General features: G+C 46.8%; 1 protein-coding gene across 2 annotated transcripts in view; it reads left to right on the forward strand.

The window, feature by feature from the left end:
* The window catches only part of HDLBP (high density lipoprotein binding protein), a 76,874-nt gene that overhangs the window by 36,477 nt on the left and 16,987 nt on the right, over positions 1-23,410 (forward strand). For both annotated transcript variants that reach the window (XM_005857689.2, XM_014546708.1), the window contains exons 2-14: positions 4,377-4,441; positions 5,752-5,864; positions 7,557-7,714; positions 9,039-9,254; positions 15,273-15,479; positions 15,589-15,804; positions 16,309-16,515; positions 16,648-16,755; positions 17,680-17,784; positions 18,111-18,189; positions 20,591-20,730; positions 23,049-23,153; positions 23,277-23,390. In XM_005857689.2, the coding sequence (XP_005857751.1) occupies positions 5,789-5,864; positions 7,557-7,714; positions 9,039-9,254; positions 15,273-15,479; positions 15,589-15,804; positions 16,309-16,515; positions 16,648-16,755; positions 17,680-17,784; positions 18,111-18,189; positions 20,591-20,730; positions 23,049-23,153; positions 23,277-23,390 (1,731 nt within the window). In that variant the 5' untranslated portion in view covers positions 4,377-4,441; positions 5,752-5,788. The remainder of the gene's footprint in view (positions 1-4,376; positions 4,442-5,751; positions 5,865-7,556; positions 7,715-9,038; positions 9,255-15,272; positions 15,480-15,588; positions 15,805-16,308; positions 16,516-16,647; positions 16,756-17,679; positions 17,785-18,110; positions 18,190-20,590; positions 20,731-23,048; positions 23,154-23,276; positions 23,391-23,410) is intronic.

The raw sequence follows: 23,410 nt of genomic DNA on the forward strand, positions 1-23,410 counted from the left end.
TTCTTCACGCCCCAGCTACGGGCGCCCCCTTCTCTCTGGCCGGCTGGCCAAGCGGGGGGTGGGGGGGCGGCGGCGGCTACGTGTCACCATTGCGCATGGGCCGCGGCGTTGGCTAGGGAAGAGTAAGAAACTTTCCCGAGTCCAGCGTCCGCCGGCCTCGCCCGTGCCGAGGTGAGAGCGCCCCTCCCAGCCCTCTACCCCCAAACAGGGTCGTATTCCCTCTGCACTACCCACCCCCACAGCCCGGGTGCAGGGTGAGGTGCGGCCGACCTGGGCCCAGGTCGGTGACGTGGGCGTCTGGGCCGTGCCCCTTATCCCCCCCCCCCCCAAGAGGAGCGCTCCTCCCCCAAGAGGGGGGCTGGTTCACAGATGTCTGTCCCGCAGTGTAGCCGGTGCCTGGGACGGCGGGAGGGGCCTGGTAGTCCAGTTGCACCTTCACCTGCCGCCAGCCCACCCGCCTACGTGGTCAGGGCTGGGCCTGCGCCCTCCTCGGGCTGGAGTGCAACTTGGATGTGCCCCAGGGTCCCGAACGAAAAATACATTACGGAAAAATACCGAATTTGGATGGAAGGCGAGGAGGCCGAGCGTGCTCCTGCCCCTTTAAGCCTGTCCCCGCCCGCGGGCTCGCGTGGCCTGTGGGAGGGCCGTGCTGAGGTGGCATCTGCGAAAGTTCCTCCTGCGGGATGGTGCAGACTTCCAGAACTTGGCGAACACACGCATGCCCGCCTCTGCTCCCTGCTCCTCCGGTTGATCTGAAACAGGCTTGCTGATTTTTTCGGCCTGTGGGGATATTATGTTTATCAAGTTTGGTTTATGGATCCTGAGAAGTACTTTAAAAAAACTTCCCTTGCAAGTTTGCTGTGGGATGAAAGTAAATTTTAATTTTGGAAGAAGAGGGGAGAAGCCCTGGTTTTCAGCTGTAGGTTTTGATACTCTCCATACTCAGTCCTATCTCTATGTAAAGTGCGAGATTATCATTAGTTGGAGGTAACATTCTTTCTGGACTGTTACTGTGAGTTTTCTTTGCAAAGATTTATCCTTTTGAATATGTAATTGGCAAAACATCACAAGGACTCGACTTATGCTTTGTTTTTAAAAGCAAAAAAGTACAATTCTTAAAGATTTTCCTGTTGTGTGTGCTTTTTAAAAACAAGTTTCAGGTGTAATCTATACATTTTTCCCACGTGGGGGGGTCAAGAGCGCTTGATGTTCCCTGAGAGGAAGAGAAGAGTCTGGGCTTCACCCACCCTCCTTTTCTAGTTCTGTTTGCTGCATACTTATAATTTGAGATGTGGCTTTTTTTTTTTTTTTTTTTTTTTTTTTGGACATTTACACTGGGACATTTACACTGAGGAACAACACTCAAAGTCCAGGTTGAGAATAGTTTGAGATTTGTATGGGTGGACCTGAATGCTTAGTGCAGGGAAAGTAGTTGAGAGCCACCACAGTGATGAAGGGATTGGGGCCGTCTTGGGAACAACTGAAGTAGGGGCACAGCCTCACACATCTGGAGTGTAGTAGGGAAGAGTGGGCTTGTTCTCTGGCCAGAAGGGGGAGAGAAGTTGTAGGTTTAGCACAACATAAGGCAGACTGTTCTGACAGCTACACAGTGGAACAGAAGTGGAGTGTGGCTCCCTTGAAAGGCCATGTGGTTCCTGTCTCTGGTGGTGTTCAAAGACTGCAATAGAGTAATGTCTGAGTTCCCTTTCAATCCTGATTTGAGCACCATTATTAGATTAACTGAGAAATTGTGATAGTAGATGTCTGGTCTCTGTTCTTTGGGCCTGTCTAAGGTCTCCTGGGAACTTAAGATAGCAAGTGAAGGAGCTAGAGTGGAGACCACCTGCAGCCGTGATCACACTTGTGAGTTGGAAAAGACATTTGTGAGCAGGAGTAAGTCTGTCGGGGGTTGCCTGTGAAGGCACAGCTGGAGCCAGTGGGTAAGGTTGGTACTGGCCTTTTGTAAGGCTTTACCTCAGAGCCTCAGGTGGAGCTGAGATCTAATTTACATGGGGGTCATTAGATACATACTTAAAGTGGAATCTTTAAAGGGAGTTTTGAGAAATTTAGAAGAAAAATGATAGCCTTATTTGATGATATCAGAACCTTAGGTGTTAAATCTATTGCTTAATTTAAATCCATTCACATAATCTGTTCAGCTGTGACATTTCAGATTCAAACTGCCATTTGAAATCTGAAGATGGGAGACCTAGTGTGTCCTGTCAGACCAGTCTGGAGTTTTCTGGAGGTCCACTCTGTTCTCAGCTGCCTGAGGGCCTGTGCACATGTGGGGGCGTTAGAGACTGCGGCACATTAGGATCTGTTGCAGCAGTGCTTCTTTCTTGAGTCCTATAGAAGGGCTAGCTGGAGTTGACTTTTGAAAGGTGTGTGAGTAATATCAGAAGAGATCCTCAGGAATTTGTCCCATTTTGTGTGTGATACCAAGTGCAGAGTGGGGATTGGCTGGTCACAGATCTGTGGCTGGAGTGGACATGGATAGTGACTGAGCTCCACGGGCTTGTTGTGTGCCTGTCACTGGGACATGAAGACTTGCCTTGTCCAGGAAAGATGGAAGACTAGTCGGTGCGAGCACAGAGGAGAGGGAGTGGCTGTTGTTAATGGTTATGTGTGTGAACCTGACTTGTTCAGAGATGGATGTTGCCCACCCAATGTGGCTCAGTGGTTGAGCATCAACCCAGGAACCAAGAGGTCACTCACTGTTCAATTTCCGGTCGGGCACATGCCCGGGTTGCAGGCTTGATCCCCAGTAGGGAGCATACAGGAGGCAGCCAGTCAAAGATGTTTCTCATCGATGTTTCTATCTCTCTATCCCTCTCCCTTCCTCTCTCTCTAAAAATCAATAAAAACGTATTTTTTTTTTAAAGAAGTAGAAGTGTGTATATCTTAAGAATTTATGTTGGTGCCTGGGACAACCCCGGGTGGGATGTTGTTCAGGTGGAAGGTCACCTGGCAAGAGTGTGTGCAGCTGCAGTGGGAATTCTGAGAAAGGAGGGTCAGTTGGACACCAGGGTCCTGGCTTCATTGTCAGTGTTTGGACCTGGAACACCTCCATGTTACTTCTGGACTGGCTACATGTACACTGGGAATCCCACAGAGTGCTTGCCCTTCCTAACTGTCAGACCTGGGTGGATGTGCTGCTCTGATACTATGACTTAATGGATACTATGACTTTATTCCTCACCTTAATCTTTAAAACTTGCAGATTAGAATTAGTTGGAGACAAATTCCTAAGTAAATAGTCTTAGTCAGTTTGTCTCCATTTTCTTCCTTGGTCTCAGGGTGCATCTGTGTGTAGGGTGGGACTGGGGCCCCACAGAGGCTCTGGCCTATGGGTCATAGAACTTTCCCCATGTGGTTGCCCAAGCCCTGCATTCAGGGATTTCTAAAATCTTGAAGTGCCACTGGTCTGTATCCCATTTGGGACGATGAGACCCTTTTAAATCTAGTCTGCTGCATCTCAGATTGCCATGAGCTGTCTTCCTAGCTCCTGAGCGGTGCATGTTAATGGGGGCGTTATTCTTCAATTAGGTTACTGTTGTTGATTCTCCCACTAATGACCCATGCCTGACCTTTGTTATTTAGTCTAGCTTATCCTACCTTGTCCAGCATATGGTATTTTGCCTAAAGTGGCAGTAACTGACCTGGCAGCCTCACTATCCCAAAGTCCCCCAAGGCAGGGTGACCCATACCCTCTTAATTCATAGAGTAGTTATTGACTCTCCCCAGATGGCCTTGCAAAGTTCCTTCCAACCCTGCTGTTTCCTGGCCTGGTTTCTAAAACCTTGTGGATTAGAAGGGAGCAAAGGACTTTTAAAGACAGTAACTCTCAGTTACCCTTAAAAGCTCAGGGGGCCCCAAGGTCCACATTCTATGTCATAGCATAATATCAGAACCTTTTTTTCATCTGGCTCAGTATTCAGAGATTAGGAGGAGTATAGGGAAAAGGTACATAACCATGCAGGAGAACAAACCATCAATTTTGTGAGGATTTTACTTCAAAATGGTTACACTTAAAAAAAGTTTTGGCTCTTAAGGGATCACTCCCTCAAGGTCCCTGGAAAACTTGTCCTCTAATACAGCGGTCGCCAACTGGTGGTCCGTGAGGTCCAAAAGTTTGGCGACCACTGCTCTAAAAGATGGTTCAGGTTTTACTGCAATATGTTTTGTTTGGAGCTAATGGTCTAACAGCAGAGCTTCCTTTTTTTCCCCAAGAAAAATGCCTAAATATTGGGAAAGTTTAAATACTATTTTGACTTTTTTTGGTTGGGAGGTAAAAGGATCTGGTGTGTACAATGCAGATAAGTAACTTTTCTCTGGTTTTCTCCTGTTCCCTCTTCCTTCCTGTCCCATACCAGCAAAAGCTGGCAGGCTGACAGAGGTGGCCTCAGGACGGACTTTCTGGCTACTGACCGTTTTGCTGGTAAGTTTGTCCTGTCTGAATGCTTCCTGTCCTTGGGCTGTGTGTGTACTTCCTTCCAGTACATTTCATCCTTAAGTTTCTAGTGGTTCTTGAGAGAGAATCAGGTCCTGCCTGAGCAGTGTGTGCATGTGTGCCCTTCAGATGTATCGTCTGGCATCCATCCATTTTAATCTTTTTTCTTAAATGTGAATTATGTTTGCTCAGGATTATCTGAGTTTGCATATTGCTTCTCTTTAATGCTGAGCTTAATTTTCTTGAACTCGGGGAGAGGTCTAAATTATTAAAGTTATGTAAAAACTCACTCTTCTAATTAAATTACTTGGCCTTCTTATACGTTTTTGCCAAGGTGGTATAAAACACTTCGTACATAATTGTGTGAGGAGGGGGGTTCTTCCTCATTGTATTAGCATGGGGCTCACCTAGAGTTGGGGAAAGAAGCTAACACCCCTGGCCTCGGTGTCTTATAAGCCCTGTTTTCCAAATAAAGGAGCCGTGGCTTTGAGAGCTGGAGTCGCATGGAATCCCACTGAGTACTGTGGCTTGGGAGTGGGTTCCAGTTCCTGCCCCAATTGAGGTGCCCTTGTACCAGGTTCTACCTGCTGCAAGTCCCCTCCCACACCTGGGCGATAGGATGTTGGAGAAGAACCAATCAGCATATGTCAGAGGCACTTAGCCCATCTGGGCAGTCCTTGCTGCCTTTTGCTACTACATTGTTGCCACAGAGTGCTGTAAGGCTGCTCTTCCCGCCCCCCAGCCAGCCCCCTTAGCATTGCAGTGCTGTTCAGGTGACTGAGCCCTGGATGAGAGCCTTGCCTCTGCTGCTTGATTGACTTTTTGGTAGCAACTGTCATGTGGTACATTATATTATAAGCATCAGGAGGTAACTTGGTGAACAGATAGACAGAATAACTGAGACCGCTGTTCGGAGAACCTTCCAGATGTTGATCTGTGTTGCTGGGTCACAGTGTGGTGGGTTCTAGTTGGCCCTAGTAGTTGGAGTGCAGACTGTATCTGCGAGCCCTGGCATTCTGGTGTTGATCCCTCTCAGCCAGAGCCTCCATCTGCTCAACTACAGGGCAACTTTTGAAGGGACAGTTGTCCAAGGACCCTCCTTTATTTGCATTTTTCTTTTCTTCACTTGGTGAGAATTTGGGTATCACCTTACTTACATTAGAGGTTGTAAGTGAGGAAAGTAAGGTAGAGTTTGTTAGTAAAAGAGAATTAATTCTTGGTTGAAAGCTTTACAGTCTCGTGGATATAGAGAGCTGTCTGTGCCTGACTTTCTTCTCTCTCCCCATTCCCCACTCCAGTGCCTCACCAGGACTGTGTGTGGGCACCCCATCAACCATGAGCTCAGTTGCAGTTTTGACCCAAGAGAGCTTTGCTGAACACCGAAGTGGGCTGGTTCCGCAACAGATCAAAGGTGACAGCTTTGTACACACTCTTAACTTTTCAGACAGCGTTCCCTCCAAGCCCTTTTGAAATCTGTAGAAGTGCATTTGACACTAGTTGTGGGGTAGGGCCAGGGCCCACCTGTCTTGTGCACTTGGTTTTGCACTACCCTTCTGTGTAGGGTGGAACTAGCCAGGAGTAATAGGTGAATCTGGACTCAATGAGATTTAAAATGTGGACAACTTTCTGGAAAGCCGATGAATTTGACCATTGTTAATTAATATGATTCTTTTTTCAAAATTGCTGTTCCCAGTTGTGTTGAACTAAATCTGGGCTGTGGAGCACCCCAGAGCACTGTCAGGAGCCCACCAGGGGGGTGAAGGCTGGGCCCTCCCTGGCTTCTCAGTTCCTTAAAGCAGCTGGCCATGACCGAGAACACTCATCTGGAGGAATATGTCTAAAACATTGTCGTTTCAACATCTCTTAATGTAGAAAGAAAAAATGATACTTGACGTTATTTTCTTCAGAATCTGGTCTCCATTTACAACATCAGGATAGCTTGATTTGCACACCAAATGTTTATCTAAAACCCTTCATCTGTATTTGATTTTATAAAATTTTCATTTGAAAGAGTAGGCTATTCTATTCCAAGTTGTTCCAAACATTCTTAAGTTTTCTATAAATGAATCGGATATTGGTTCTTAAGTTAAAGTAATTAAAATTAAAAATTCATTTTGTCAGTCACTTGTGCCACCTTTCAAGTGATCCTCTCTGGGTTGTGGAGACCTGGACACTTCCTCGCTTTGATTCTGAGTGCCTGTAGTGCTGGGTCTTTCTAAATGACCCAGCAGCCCTATGGAGTACACATCATATCCCTTTCTAGATGAGTGACAGATGCAAGGTAGTGACAGAACCCAAGCACTGTGTCTTTATTGGTGTTTGGGTATAGCTTAGCCACATGGACAGAAGTGGTGAACCCACAGTCGGATGTAGGCCTGTGTGAACCCAAAGGTTATCTCACTGCTCTGTGCACACACCCATCCACAGCGAGTTTTATCAGGCCCTCCCATTGCCAGACGCTGTGCTTGGCCTTGCATATGGCTGATTCCAAATAGTCACACTCCCGCTTTCATGGAGCTGTGGCTATTGGGACAGGAGTGTAAATGGTGAGGATGGAGGATGGAAGTGGGTAATGATGAGGGGCCCTGATTTCCAGGGCTTGCTGCTCCCTGAGAAGGGTGAGGACTCCCTGCCGGAGTTCTTGTCAACGTTGTACATGACAGGCCATGCCTGGCAGCAGCGTTACTTTATTCTGCAAATTTGAGGGCCAGCTCTGTGCCAGGCATTGCCCTAATTATGATTTAAAAAAAAAAAAAAATACAGGATTAGAAGACTGTGAGGAGGCAAGGCCTGCCTTCAAGGGGCTCACCTCATCACGGGAAGGGTGGGGTGCCCGGTGTCTGAGCTGATCGTTCACAGGGAAGCTGCCAGGGCAGGGGTCTTGCCATCAGGTTGACATCAACTTGGCCCCTACAGTTCACATGTTGGACCTGGGGGTGCTGGGCCTGGCGACCTCCTGGGGCCCTTTCCCATCACTGAATGAGACAAGTCACTGTCACTTGAGCAATTAGTGTTCTCTTTTTGACATTAAAACCTCCCAAGTGTTTTTTCATCTGATACTGAAAACAATGTGCTTCCTCTTAATCTGTGTTGGCTGGTCCAGTTGCCACTTTAAATTCAGAAGAAGAGAGTGACCCTCCAACCTACAAGGATGCCTTCCCCCCACTCCCTGAGAAAGCAGCTTGCTTGGAAAGCGCCCAGGAACCTGCAGGCGCCTGGGGTAACAAGATCCGACCCATCAAGGCTTCTGTCATCACTCAGGTAGGAATGCCACTCTTTCTTCACCTGCCCTTCCCAGGAGGAAGAAGGAGTATCTGATGAGAGTGCTTGGGGAGGTGCAGAGGGAATAGGCCTTCAGGTTTAGCCCATCCCCCACCCCAGGGCTGCTCCATGAAGTACACTGCCCTCGTGCTAACCTATGTCCCCAGCACCCAGAAGGAATGGGTCTCCTCCTGTTCTTCAGCCTACTGCAATTCCATCTCTGTTCCCAACTCCTGAAACTGCCCCTGCCTTTCACCCTTCCCCATCAGTACCTCCAATAAGACCTGTCTATCTTGTCTACTTTGTGTCCTATTGTCTTGAAGCAGTCATCTCCTCTGCCTTCTGTCTGTGAACTCATGTGGGGTCACAGTTGGTAATTGCCACCTGTCCACCTCTGTGCTGAGAGGGCACCTCTCCAAATCCAGACTCATAACCAGCTGCATCTGATCATCTTCTTTCAATAGGCGTCTCCCAATCTTTTTCTTTTATTTATTTTTTGTAGTCATTATTCTTTTTATTTTATTTTAATCCTCACCCAAGGATATTTTTCCTTTTTTTTTTCAAGAGAGAGTGGAGGAGAGAGGGAAAGACAGAGAGAAATATCTATGTGAGAGAAACACATCAATTGGTTGCCTCCTGCATGAGCCCCAACCAGGGCCCAGGCTGGGAAGGAGCCTGCAACTGAGATATATGCCCTTTGACCAGAATCGAACCCGGGATCCTTCGGTCCGCAGGCCAGCGCTCTATGCACTGAGCCAAACCAGCTAGGGCTCTCCCCATCTTTTTAACGCACAGCTTAGTGTGTCATGTTCAGTCCCATCTCCACAGAGCAGCTGGGGGACCCGAGTTGGCAGTCAGATGTCTCCTTCTGCTGACACCATCTCAATGCAAGGTGGCTTGAGGGGTCTGGCCCCTTCCTTTTTGCCCCTCAGATTGCTCTCACACCTGACTTTGTTAAGCCTTTGCCCTCTCTCTTCCACTCGTCCTTACCTCCCAGCAGAGCCGGCTGTGTCTTGACTCTTCTGGAAGGTCCTTCCTGGACAGCCTCAGAACCTCCCTTACCTCTGCCCTACCCAGCCACTCAACTCCTTCTGTTTCCTTCACTGCACTCATTGTGTTGGGGGTGGTTGCTTCTTCACTAGAAGGTCGGCCTCGTTACATTCGGCACCTCCTGCTTATCTCTTCACTGCTCTCTGGGCCTTCCCTCAGTGGGTAGAGGAGTGGCACTTAGTGGACAGACTCCAATATTCCGTGCCTAGACATTTAAATATCCTTGCTTCTCTTCTTGCTGTCTCAACTTCCCCATTGGTCCTTTTCTGAGCAGGTGTTCCATGTACCCCTGGAGGAGAGAAAATACAAGGACATGAACCAGTTTGGAGAAGGTGAACAAGCAAAAATCTGCCTTGAGATCATGCAGAGGACAGGAGCTCACCTGGAGCTGTCTCTCGCCAAAGACCAGGGCCTCTCCATTATGGTCTCTGGGAAGCTGGACGCCGTCATGAAAGCCCGGAAGGATATTGTTGCTAAGCTGCAGACCCAGGTGAGTGTCCCCTGGCCTGGTCCTCCCAAGTGGGCACACTCGAACTTCTTCAGGCTCTCCCACCAGTGGAGCAGATTGATAGTTCAGAGGTGGGACAGCAACATTTGGAGCCTCCTGGCATTTTTAGTGAAACGCCACTAATTCAGTAATAGAACTGGGGTAAATGAACTGAAAGTTCAAGGGTTTTCCAGAGTTTGAGACATTTACAAGAAGCTGATGGCGTAGCAGGGGCATGGTGTAGATGGGCAGTTCCAAGTGCAAAAAAAGGCACAGGATCAGCAAGTAACATTGTAAGTACACATTTTCAGGCCCAGACTTGAGAGGTTACAAGTTCGAAGTTTGTTTTAAACCAGTTTCATAGTTCTGAACAGTATAATACCAGAATGAGGACTTATTTGGAAACCATTGTAATAAGTAACCTGCAGTGCATTTCTCCCCGAGGGGAGTCGCTCAGAGACCAAGACTCTGCGTGGAGAATTGTCAGTCTCATGACAGGTAGAGCCTTTGTAGGTTTATTTAGAACTAGAGGCCTTCCCACCTGCTGCTGAGCCATGAGCTCACAGGGGAGACCATTCTAGAACACGTGGTGAGAAGATGGGAGTCTGATGCAGGAGGGGCCATGGGACAGAGGCCAGGGGCTTAGCTTGTTAGCAGAAGGATGAGCACTGACTTGGCCACATGGAGCCTTGGGACAGTCCCTAACCTCACTAGATTCAGGGAGTTAAATCATTAAGTGCAGGAAGTAGGAAATGTTGTGTGTAAATTGCTTCCCGTTGTGGCTGGTGAGTAGTATCCTCTGACTTTTGCTATTATTTGCTAATTGGTGAATATTTGAATATTTTCAATTGAATACTGGGTGGGAGAGGGGACACTGAAAAGCATTTGTCCCTGGCCCATTTCATTACCTCCTGCCCTCCCCCCAATTAAGTAATACAGTGTGGTGCCCCTCAATCTTTTGTGTGTTTTTTATATAACCACTTTGCTTTTAACTCACTTATTAATAGTAATTTCTTAACATACCCATATTCCACTGAGTCTGCATATATGGACTTCCCTCATCATTGTGTTCAAGTAACTGTCCACTCACGGCCTGCTGTGTGCTTGTCAGGCCTTGAGTCCTTTCCTTCTTCAGCAGTGCGTCTCCCTCCTTTTCTTAATGCCCTTGGGTTTTGGGCAGGGGGGGAGGGGGGGCGGGGGAACAAGTTGGTTCCTGGTTTGCTCCACTATCCATCATTATTTTCTGTACACTCGTGGTTAGGTCTGGGGCTTGGTTATTTTCACGTTCAACTTGTTTCTTTGGCAAGAAAACTTATGGGTGGTGCTGTGTACTTGGTGTTGAGTCCAAGATTGATCCGTAGATTGAGGTGTCTTCAGCCAAATTCATCCATTATAAAGTTCCTGATCCATCTGTGCTGTCCTTGCTTCATGCATTGCTGGTGGCTGCCTGGCTCCATCAGGGAGATGGCTTTCTCATCCCATCCCCATCCACCTCCACCCCACATCTGCAGGTACTCTGTGAAGAGCTTCTCTGCTGTTGGAGTGGGAAGGGCAGGTCCTTTTCCTTCCCCCTAATTTTTAGACTGAATTGGCCCTCTCACATCTTCACTGGTGATCATTAATTCTTTTTAAGTGTCATTAGGATTTTTAAAAGAATTTTTTATTGATTTTAGAGAGGGAGGAAGGGAAAGAGAAAGAAACATCAATGTGAAAGGGAAACATCGATAGGCTCCCACCTGCATGCCCCCTACTGGGGTTTGAGCCCACAACCCAGGCATGTGCCCTGACCTAGAATCAAACCTGCAACTTTTTTGGTGCACAGGAGGACACACTCAACCGAGTCATACAGACCAGGGCAGGACTTTTGATGTGTTTATTAGTTGTTCTTTAGGCTGAAGTTGCCTCATCTTCGGCCAGTGGTTGGACTCCTCCCTGTTGGCTTCTTGCAGTTTTCTGCCAGGACCATCCACCTTCGTTCACTTCCTGATTTCTAACAGAGACGTGTGGACTGACCTTAACCATGTCTTTCCACAGACCCAAAATCTGCTGTTTGTCCGAGAATTCTTGACGTTTGTAGTGGGAAGTTTCTTGAGTTACTGAGCCTTCTAATTAAAGTGAAGGGTTGTGGATTTTGCAGTCACTTGGAGTCATTTTTCTCTCTGTTTATGTTAGGCTATCGTCCTGATTAAGTAGTTGGGTTCATTTTCTTTTATTTATTTTCCATGTTTAAAAGTTACTTAGCCCTGGCCGGTGTGGCTCAGTTGGTTGAGCAGCATCCCATGCACTGAAAGGTCACCAGGTCAGGGCACATACCCAGGTTGTGGGTTCAATGCCCAGTCAGGGTGTGTGTGGGAGGCAACTGATCCATGTCTCTCTCTCTCTCTTCTCTCCACCTCCCTCTCCCTCCCTCTCTCTAAAATTTTTAAAAATTTTTTAAGTTACATTTTTTAAAAAGTAACTTAAACATTTGATGATTGCACAGTCAAAGCTGTGCGATCAGGTAGGTACATGCAAAGCCAGACTCTTCGTCCTTCTCCCACCCTACCTGCTCGGTGGCTTTTATTTTTATTTCTTATTTTTTTATTTCAGAGAAGGGAGAGAGAGATAGAAACATCAATGGTGAGAGACAATCTTTAATCAGCTGCCTCCTGCACGCCCCCTACTGGGAATCAAGCCCACAACCCAGGTATGTGCCCAGACCGGGAATTGAACCAGTGACCTCCTGGTTCACAGGTCAGTGCTCAACCATTGAGCAACACCCTCCAGGCCTGGGTGACATTCTTAGTCTTTGGTGTATCCTCCCTATTTGGGTTGGAGAATAGGAGCAAAAGGTAGCTGGCCATAGACTCTGTCCTACATCCTGTTTTTCCTGCATATTTTTGGAGGTGTCTGCATATTAGCACATAGCGACCTTCCTCGCTTCTTCATACAACCAAGGGATGTGGTGCCCACGGAATTATTCGGGCATTCCCATTGATGGGCATTTGAGTAGCTTCCCAATTTCTGTTGTTATGAATCATGTCACAGGAAAACCTTGTGCACATGCCATTTCCTATTTTACCTAGTATATCTCAGGGTTGGTTTCCAAGAAGGTGATGGGTCAGCAGTAGCAGCAGGTGTGATTTTGCCATAACAGCTAGGTCCCCTTCCTCCAGGCTGTACCCTTGCACTCCATTCCTTCCCCATGGCCAAGCCAGGCCCAGCCAGTATTTGAATGTTTCAGGCTGAAAAGCAGCGGAGTAAACTTTTTTGTTGTTGGCAGTCTTCTCCCAAGGATATTTTCCATTGATTTTTAGAGAGAGAGAAAGGGATGGGTAGAGACAGAGAGAAACATTGATGTGAGAGACATATCAATTGGTTGCCTCCTGCATATGTCCCCACCAGGGCCAGGGATCGAGTCTTTAACTGAAGTACGTGCCTTTGACCGAAATCGAACCAGAACCCTTCAGTCCTCCGGCCGCTGCTCTATCCACTGAGCCAAACTGGTTAGGACTGAGTAAACTTATTTGCATTGTTCTGGTGAGCAAGATTAAGCATCTTTCCACATCCAAAGGCCTTTTGCTTTTCTCTGTGCACTGTCTGTTCTTTTGCCCTTTTCTATCAAGTTAAAGTTGTGCATCTTGCTCAGTGTATTAGGGCTCCTAAAAACCCTTCTCAGTCATATGTTACAAATAATATTTCCCAGTTTGCCATTTGTGTTTGATCTTGTGTTCTGCTTTGTGAAAGTTTATTAATGTGTAGTGAAATTCATTGAACAGTTTGTTATTTTGAGTCACTGTTAGGAAAGTTTTTTTCACATAGGTATTGTAAGAATGTTTATTGTATTCCTCTGGTGCATTAAGGGTGTTCTTATATTCCAGTTCCTGTTCTGTGTGGAATTTATTGTGAATGGTGTGGGCTGCACATCCAGTTTCACTCTTTCCCATATGGCTTTCCCATCATCAATATTTTTTTTAAATCAGTACCGTGGTGCTGGCAGTGCATGGCCTAAAGGAATTTCCCCCCACTGATTTTGAGTGGCTGTTTATATCAAGTTCTGAATGTTCATATTAACTTGGATATGTTCCTGGGTTTTCACTTCTGACCTTTTGGGATCTCTGTGTGCTAGTGTTCTCCTGATTTAGTATTGATGGTTTTATACTTTCATGTGTATACAGTACAGTGTTTCCCATCTCTCCCGTACTGTTCTTTTTTAGGGTTTTCCTGTCTGTTGTATTCTTTTTTGTTTACATGCAAACTTTATAATCAGCCTTTTGCTCACAGTTGCATTAGACCTCCTAAGGGATGTTTTCTGATTGCTAATGCCTACATTCCACCTCTTTTACTGGCTTATAGTCCAACTACTTTATTGTCTTTTTCCTTTCTTTTGCCTATTGGAAAGGGTCGTCTTTTTCATACATTTTCTAACCCGGTTGTTTTTAGTTAAGATAAAGCTGTTGGCTTCTGGCCCTGGTCGGTGTGGCTCAGTTGGTTGGAGTGTCCTCCTGTACACCAAAAGGTAGCAGGTTCAGTTCCTGGTCAGGGCACATATGTGGGTTGGGGGTTTGATCCTCAGTCGGGGTCCATGTGGGAGGCAATTGATCGATATCTTCCTCTCTCCCTTCCTCTTTCACCCTTCCTCTCTCTAAATTCAATTAAAAAATAAAAATCAGTTGTTATAAAAAAAACAAAGGCTGTTGACTTCTGTATTCTAATTTTGCCTTCCTGTTATAGACAGTAAGAAAAATGTAATAAAGCAGCAGTTTCCCAGGGTTCGAGGCTGTGTGGGCAGGTGCTCTTCTTGTGCAGCCTGTGCCCCTTTTGTGTGGGGACCTGCTCCAGTGGAGGTAAAGTCATGGTGCAGGCAGTGCATGGCCTAAACAAGCACTTTCCCATTAAGTAGAGCTTTGGGGCTGAGGTAAATGTATTTTGTCATGTTAAAAAATATAGTAAAAATCCACATATAAGTGGACCTGTGCAGTTTACACCTGTGTTCAAGGGGGTCAACTGAATATCCATTGATTTCTATTTTCTTGTAAATTTTTATCATGGATGGATTTAAATTTTGTGGACATGATCATTTGATTATTTCTCTTCATAGATCTAACAATATGCTGAATTATATAAATGGGTTTCCTAATATTGAATCATTTTTGGACTAAACCTCATTTGATCACAATGTAGAAGCCAGTGGTCTTATTTTCTATGCTAGTTGTGAAGTGAGGACCTTTTCTATTGCCTCTGTAATACAATTTAACGGTTTCTGTTGTAAATGTTGAATATTCTGTGTGAAACTGTACGCCTTGGGGGAGAAGAGAAGCTGGCTGATCTGTGACTTTGCTGGGGCAGTGGTGGGAACCTTAATGGTTTGCTTCTTTTTAAGTTGCTGGCTGTTCTCTGTACAGAGTTAGAAAGACTAGAAACGGCCATCTTCCTCCCAGGTTTCTCTGTGACCTCAGGAAGTTGGTTGATTTCTGACAGTTTGACTTACGAGATGAAGGGTTTGGATTGTTTCCATTTTCTTTACTCAGATGAGTTGTCTGTTTTATTTGCTTGTAAAAGAGACAGGTAGAAAAGTTTATTAACAGACATAGGGTTTATGTCTGAAAAAGGTAGCACAGTACTCCAGAAACAGAAATGAATCTGGTCTGTCAGTACGTCCCTGCCTCCAACGATGTCCCAATATGGTGTTAGGAGTCACCAACATGGAAAACAAGACAGATGAACTTGAATATCCCTGTCTTAGTGGTGGCTTGTAGCTGGGCCGAGAAGATGTTGAATAAAGAATTATCTCTAAATAATTGTGATAGCTGAAAGTGTGACCCGGGTCATACCACACTTGAACTTACCCTAGGCAGGGGGTCTGGGAAAGCATTCCCAAGAAGGTGATGTTTAACCTGAGACTATTCTAAAGGATAATGGGGGTTGGCTAGGCAAAATCAGATGAGACTTGCATTCTAACCGGAGAGAATATTATGGAAAAACATGCTTTTTCATAACCTATAAGTACTTTTCTTTTCTTTGTTTCTCTACCTATTGTAGGCCTCAGCAACTGTTGCCATTCCCAAAGAACATCATCGCTTTGTTATTGGTAAAAATGGAGAGAAACTACAAGACTTGGAGCTAAAAACGGCAACCAAAATTCAAATCCCACGCCCAGATGACGCAAGTAACCAGATCAGAATCACTGGCACCAAAGAGGGCATTGAGAAAGCTCGCCACGAAGTCCTGCTCATCTCTGCCGAGCAGGTAAGGCCAACTGTGGACCTAGTATTCATATGGCAGCCTTGACCCCAACAGGCCCTATCTGTCCAGGTTGTGCCCAGACCTGTGCTCAGCTGTGTCCTTTCATTTCCAGGATAAACGTGCTGTAGAGAGGCTAGAAGTGGAGAAGGCATTCCATCCCTTCATCGCTGGGCCTTATAATCGACTCGTCAGTGAGATCATGCAAGAAACAGGGACGCGCATCAACATCCCCCCACCCAGCGTCAACCGGACAGAAATCGTCTTCACTGGGGAGAAGGAGCAGCTGGCTCAGGCTGTGGCTCGGATCAAGAAGATTTATGAAGAAAAGGTAGCGGTGGGAGGAGGGAAATCCCCATGGGCAGGAATGGAGAGTGAACTGAGCTCGTGCTGAAGGCTTTCCCTTCTATCTGCCAACCTCACTCCGCCTCCCACCTCCCTCACTCTCCCACCCTGGGCTAGATGCACTGCTCACAAGTGGCCACATCTTTGAGTAAGCTGTTAGCTCCATTTGGTGACTTTGAGGTCTGAAACTTGTTCCTTAATTTGCGGAGAGGATTTGGTATCACTGCTCTTCCAAACTGATCACTGCTTTTCCAAGTTGTAGTAATCAGTTTGGGCTTGACAAATTATCAGGTGATTCTTCTAAGGAGAAAACCCAACCCATGATGAGTGGGGTTTCTGGGATTGGCTGGTCATTGTTTCTCCTTCCGGGGCTCAGCAGCTGTAGTCTAGGCCCCGTGTCCTGATCCCTGCCCTTTTGGTGACAACATTCTGTCTTCGCCTGCCTCTCCTGTGCCCTTCCCTCTGACATCTTTATGGTACTCTTACTTAGAAAAAGAAGACCACAACCATCGCAGTGGAAGTGAAGAAATCCCAGCACAAGTATGTCATTGGGCCCAAGGGCAATTCCTTGCAGGAGATTCTCGAAAGAACTGGAGTTTCTGTGGAGATCCCACCGTCCGACAGCATCTCTGAGACTGTGATACTTCGAGGGGAGCCTGAAAAGCTAGGGCAGGCACTGACTGAGGTCTATGCCAAGGTAACTGCCTCCCAGGGGATCCAGGGCCCGGGCTGTGTTGGGTCAGGGTGCTCGTCTATCGCTAAGTCCAACTGAGCAGCCTGGTGCGTGCTTAGGTAGCCTGGACGTTGGTTTGTTTGCTTGTTTTCCTAGGCCAACAGTTTTACAGTCTCCTCCGTCTCTGCTCCTTCTTGGCTTCACCGTTTCATCATTGGCAAGAAGGGGCAGAACTTGGCCAAGATCACTCAGCAGATGCCAAAGGTGAGGGAACATGACCTGCTGCACTGGGTTGGCCTTGCATTCTGTTGTCCTGTTTCTGACTAACTTTTGTTTTGGTGTTGCTGTTTATCCCCTGGGGTGCCTTTGAAGACGGTGGCACATTTTTTTTTTTAAATTAGAATACGTTTTTTAAAATACCTCTTTTTTAAGATGTCTTTTGGTCTTTTTAACCAGAGAGAATGCTAGGTTTGATGAATATCTTTAGAAATACCTCACTTAGTTACTATGGCATAATAACTTCCTAATAGTTATGTCTGCAAATTCTGAAGAGCAAAATTTGTCTACAAACTGTATGAAGTGTAGAGCTCTTAGACTTGTCCTCTGTACCTCTGTACCTCTGTCCTGGAGGCCTCAGTTTTCCCCAGGAAACACCAAAGGACACACCATTGTGTTGGATTCCTGTTATGTGTGGGTGTCGTGTCCTATTTACCCTGTAGCCACTTTATTTCTAAGATCAAAGTCCTGGTCACACTTAATGTGATAACTTCGTGAGGCTAGTCCCCTATGAAGTCACCTCCTCATCTGGTGTGTTATAAACAGGTGGTCTGGTGACCACCCTCAGGCAGCTATACTGGGGTTAAAATTCCGTCCCTGTTAGCTCTCTCATTCTTTATGCAATCAGATGGGAGTAGGGGTTCTACAGTGAGAGTGATATAGGAAGGTGTGCTAAGGTATTTCATGCTTTAAGGTATTGGTAACAAGCACAGTGTGAAGGATTTCACAGTTCCTGTTTTTGGTAAAGGAAAGATGATTAGACTATATTAAGTAACAAAATAATGGTTGTCCTCAGGCCCCCTTTGCACTTTTTCATGGTGTTGGTGGATTTGCATTCTCGTGAAGCAGTTTGGAATCAGTCGCTGCCACTGTGCCATCTCGTGTTCACTGTCCCTTATTTTGGTGCGTTAGGTTCACATCGAGTTTACAGAAGGCGAGGACAAGATCACCCTGGAAGGCCCCACGGAGGATGTAAATGTGGCCCAGGAACAGATCGAAGCTATGGTGAAAGACTTGGTAAGATGCCCCTGTGAGTGTTCCAAGTGCTTTGAACTGGGGATGGGCTGTCATTGTGTCGTGTGGCAGTCAGGCTTCATGGGTGGGCGTAGAGACAAGAGGCTGGCCCAGTCGGAGAGTGGTGCATTCTGCGAGTTAGAAGCTGGCCAGAGCCATGGAGAGAGAAGACATTATTTTGAGGAAGGGTCTTTCAAGGGGGCCAGAGGGATGAGCTTGCAATAGTCTTGATGGCCGAGTGGTCAGAAAAGGCGGCAGCTGCTGGCTCTCTCCTGTGGTTCTGGCTGCCCAGCTGGCATGTCTCATGGATGTGCTCTGTGTCCTTGCAGATTCACCGCATGGACTATGTGGAGATCAGCATTGACCACAAGTTTCACAGACACCTCATCGGGAAGAGCGGAGCCAACAGTGAGTGAAGTGGACACCATGGGGGCAGGCTGGGAGAAAAGCCACCAGCTATTTGACTGGGTGCCCTCACCCAGTTGTTTGGCCTAGAGATGAATGTGATCAACTGGGTCAGTTCCCTGAGTCACCCACAAGGGCCATGGCAAAGGGACTCCCCAGGGTGTCATCCTGCATGTTTCAACCAGAGCTGCTGGGTGAAGTCCACCAGTGTTGTCCTCCTCACCTCTAACCCCTGACCTGGAGCTCACCAAGGAGTCAGACGTTTCTAGACTCATGCCCAAGTCAGACAACTCAGGGAGGGATTCTGTTGGACAAACAGTAATATGTGAGCCCAGGTTCCGTGTTGGATTACCTGTGTCGGGTAGGTAGCACAAGGTGGGGCAGCATTGGAAATGTGTTAGGTGAGTTCTGCTTGAATCCCAGGATGTGTTTTAAAATCTCCTCCTTTGCTCAGTTTAACTGCATGGCCATCATGCACATCACAGTGCTTACTAGTTCTGGAGACAGTCCTGTGTTTCACCTTCAGTGGGAGGTGAGGGCTAACACTTAACCTGGTCGTGGGTCCCTTCCCTAAGTTGCAAGGACTTCACCTCACTAAGCATGATGTCTCTGTGAGTGCGCCCTCTTTGGATTTTGCCCTGTGTGATCCCTTTTTTTTTTTTTTCAGAGTACATGTAAACTTGTCACCTGCTTTATTTGGTGCCAGTTTTGTGTGATGGGAGCATTTTAAACAATAGACGACATTGCACGCACTCAGAGCAGCTCCGGTCACTGCTCACCTGCACACACCATAAACTTGCTTTTGTTCTCTTTGTTTATTTTGGTTAACTGTAGTGTTTCCTTAAGAATGTAAGGAAATGCAATGCTAATATTAATCTCTGATTTCTGCTCCCTAGGACGTGTGAAACAACTCAGTGTGATTCAGAGAATTGTGTCTGTTCTGTTTCTTCTGGTTGATTTCCTAACCCTTGTTTTCTTTCATAATCTAAAACCTGCCACCAGCTTCTGTGTGCTTGTCTGTTGTCCTGCATGGTTCCACCTTGGAACAGTGCCACTTCCGGCCCATGTCCTAGCACATGGGCTCATGGCTATCTCTGTGCTTGGAACCCTCCCTGGGACCCTTTAAGGAGTTTGGCTTCCCTTATTACACAGTGGACCAAATGCTGACCCTGTTTCTGGTGATAAGGCTTCTCCAGGGTGTGGGGCCAGATCTCTAACAGTGGGCAGTAGGTGCTAGAGAAGGTGCTGGAGGAGGGTTTTCAACTCCACCTGTTTTGCAAAGACAGTGAAGAGCTCAGTTTGCACCTGAGCTGACAATGGAGTGTTAGGCAATAGCATGGCCGCCAAGGGGTTCTGAGGTAGTTGATGGGGGTGCTCTTATTTTCAGTTAATGTAAGGGCTTCTGGTTTTTTAATTTTTATTTATTTTTTAAATTTTATTTATTTATTTTCAGAAAGAGAGAGGGGGAAAGAGCTAGACACATCAACGATGAGAGAGAATCATCAATCGGCTGCCTCCTCACAACCCCCACTGGGGATCGAGCCCAAAACCAGGGCATGTGGCCTGACCAGGAATCGAACTGTGACCTCTTGGTTCATGGGTCAACATTCAACCACTGAGCCATACTGGCCGGGCTCCTACGACATTTGTCACAAAAACATCACCAAATTTTAAATGAAAATCCAAAACTCTTAAAATATTAAACATGAAATGTGAGCTACACATTTATTTGAGAAAAATTAATGAAACAAAATAATTCTCTCTTCACCACTCATTCCAATTTAGGGTCATGTGTGGCTGGAGCCTCTCCTGGCAGCTCAGGGTACAAGGTGGGACCCACCCTGGACAGATGCCCTTCCAACTCCAGGGATTCTGAGGGACTTTTCTGGATTTTCAAAGGCAGACAGATGACTCTTGTGTGTGTCTAAGATTGAGAGTCACTGGTATGACGTTATCTGCACACACACAAAGATGGGGACAGTGCAGACAGGGCAGTTCCCTCACGTGCACATCCTTGTGATGTGGAAGGAACCTGGAGTCCTCAGAGGGAACTCCACACAGTCCACTGGGAGTCAACTTTTTTCTCATCAACATAACGAAAGCATGTTGAACAAAACAACATTATGTGAGGACCTGCTGTATTCTAAGCCTTGGACACATTCCAGATCAGCTTAGTCTCAGGCTCTGAGCAGTTGTTCAGCATGGACAGGTTGATGCTCCATGTGGTCAGTCCTGTGGAGATTGTGCCCAGCTCCTGCTAGAATAGGGGCAGTCTTGCTCTGGGGGGCCTCATCATCCTTTCTGCTTTGGGGTGACTGGTTAGGTTATTTGGGGCTTTAACCGTGTTAATCATTGGTGGACTGTAGTACAGTCTGAGTCCAAAATGTTTCCTTTTGTTCTTAAGTCAACAGAATCAAAGATCAGTACAAGGTGTCTGTACGCATCCCTCCCGACAGCGAGAAGAGCAACCTGATCCGCATCGAGGGGGACCCGCAGGGTGTGCAGCAGGCCAAGCGGGAGCTGCTGGAGCTTGCCTCCCGCATGGTGAGCCCTGTGGCGGGTCCTGCGGGAGCATTGTTGACATATCCTAGAGAATGTAATCGCTAAGTGTCTCGTTGGGCTACTGCTATGCCGGGGGGCTCTGGAGATCTGCAGTGGAGAACTCAGCCTTGGTCAAACCCTGGCTTCCATAACGCGTCAGTACCAACTCCAGGGATTGTGAGAGACTTTTCTGGATTTTCAAAGGCAGACAGATGACTCCTGTGTGTCTAAGATTGAGAGTCACTGGTATGACGTTATCTGCAAACAGAAAGGGGACACAGTGGACCTTGTTCGCTACGTCCAGATTAAAGTACTACGCTGTCCTCGGCCTGCTACCAGCACCCGACTGAGTCAAATACACATAACCACACAATAGTGAGTCTCACCCTGGGCTGCACGTGACTCACTGGGGTGCCTTTGACTCCAGATGAGTCCAATATTGTATGAGTGCTCAGAGCTTAGCATGAACATGTACAGACTCTCAGGAAAGCCCAAGGCAATGTAGGACTTCTACCTCGTCAGGGTAGGAGCAAGTCCCAGGGTCAGCTTCCTTTACCCTGGCGTTCTTATAGATCAAGCATGTCAAACTCAAAGGCTAACATGGGCCAAATAACAAGGTTTAAGTTTATGTGGGCTGCAAAAAAAACAAAAGCTTCAATTTTTATAGAAACGTAGGTTTATTTCGATAGAGACATGCTGAATACAAAGGGCTGAAATAAATGAGTAATCGTTAACATAAAGTAATAGAACGTTTTAATAAAAATTAATATTTTTTCTTGGACATTAACTCACCAGACACTGAATAACTGCACAAATTAATAAGCATAACGCAAATAAACCTATTTTTCTTGTTCTCCGAAAGCAAAATATTTCCTGTTGCACACACCAAACAAGTCAGTACAAGACTAATGACATGGCAATTGGCTGCTAAAATATTTGCTGCTGGTATTAGTGGAAAGAAATGGTGCACCTGCCCAGCTTAAGAGGAATGAATGCAAAACAATTATAGTAATCAGTCATTAGCAAACATAGCTCGTTAATAATAACTAGAAACCTGGTGCACGGATTTGTGCACTGGTGGGGTCCCTTAGCCTGGCCTGCAGTGATCCAGTCGAAACCTGCTCTCCGACATCCCCCAAGGGGTCCCGGATTGTGAGAGCGCGTAGGACCCCACCTGTGCACGATCTGGGCCAGGGAGTGACTGCGGGAGGGCTCCAGGGCATGTCCAGCCACGTCTCACCCAGTCCCTATCAGCTGGACCCCAGCAGCAAGCTAACCTACCCGTCAGAGCTTCTGGCCCCTGGTGGTCAGTGCACATCATAGTGACTGGTCAACAGTTGCTTAGGCTTTTATATATGTGTATGTGTGTGTGTGTGTGTGTGTGTGTGTGTATATATATATATTATATATAATGTATAACAGGATATTGTAAAAATTATGAAATTTTTATTAAAACGTTTCTTACATACCATATTGGCTGGGTCACAAAAATATTGGTTGTGGGCTGCATGTGGCCCGAGGGCCGCAAATTTGACATGCTTGTAGATGTTTTCACTACCCATGCGAAGGTTCCCAAATTGGAGGCCAGCTTTATGTAGTAACTTAGTGGCCTCAGCTGTAGTCCAGGGCATGGCATGGCCTTCTGCCACTCTCTGGCTGTCCCTGAACTTACTCCTCAGCCTGGGAGTGTCCTAGGTTCTCCCCTGCATCAGCCAGCTCTTATCCTGACCATCCATGGTCCCTTGCTCTGGCGTCTAGTTACTAGAGTGCTGAACACTCGTTTCTCTGTCACCCAATGCTCCAGAATCTCCCAGATAGGTAGTGTTTTTCCCTGCTTTACACCCCTGCTTATATATCTTCTGACGTAACGGGCCCTCAGGAGCAGCGGTCGTCAACTGGTTGGCAACTGCTGCTCTGGAGGTTAGTGTGGACCATGTAGGTTCAGTGCCCCATATTGAGTGATTCTTAATGCACGTGGGCAGTCATCCCAGCCTCCTGGTGGTGAGGAGGGATCATTCCCTGCTGTGCAGTGTCAGGCCTCAGTTCTTGTTAAAACACAGCACTGAGTGAATGGCACTGGTAAATATGGCTCCTGCAGTAGCACTTTTGGTTGGAGGGGTCTGCACTCAGTTCTTTCATTACACTTTGTTCAGGAGAACAGTGTGCACCCAGGGCAGCACACAGTGTGGCAGGTGGAGAGGGCAGGTAGCTAGTGGGTGCTGTCTACTGGCCAGTGTGGCTGGCACTACCTCCCTGCTGTGAGGGAGGTTGTTCACCTTGCTTGTAATAAGTGCATTTATTTCCTGTCCATGTATTTTCAGGAAAACGAGCGTACCAAGGATCTAATCATCGAGCAGAGATTTCATCGCACAATCATTGGGCAGAAGGGTGAACGGATTCGTGAAATTCGGGACAAATTCCCAGAGGTAGTTGTCCAGCAGCCTTATTTTGATAACCCTCCGGCAGCGGTCTGATTGGCCCTTGGGAGTATTCAGTTTTTTAGCGTTCTCACCAATAATCGAACTTGGTCTCCTGGTGATTTATTCTAGGTTATCATCAACTTTCCAGACCCAGCACAAAAAAGTGATATTGTCCAACTTAGAGGGCCCAAGAATGAAGTGGAAAAGTGTACAAAATACATGCAGAAGATGGTTGCTGATTTGGTAGGAGATGCTTTCCATCC

The sequence above is a fragment of the Myotis brandtii genome, unplaced genomic scaffold, assembly GCF_000412655.1.
Source record: "Myotis brandtii unplaced genomic scaffold, ASM41265v1 scaffold112, whole genome shotgun sequence".
Taxonomy (NCBI): Eukaryota; Metazoa; Chordata; class Mammalia; order Chiroptera; family Vespertilionidae; genus Myotis; species Myotis brandtii.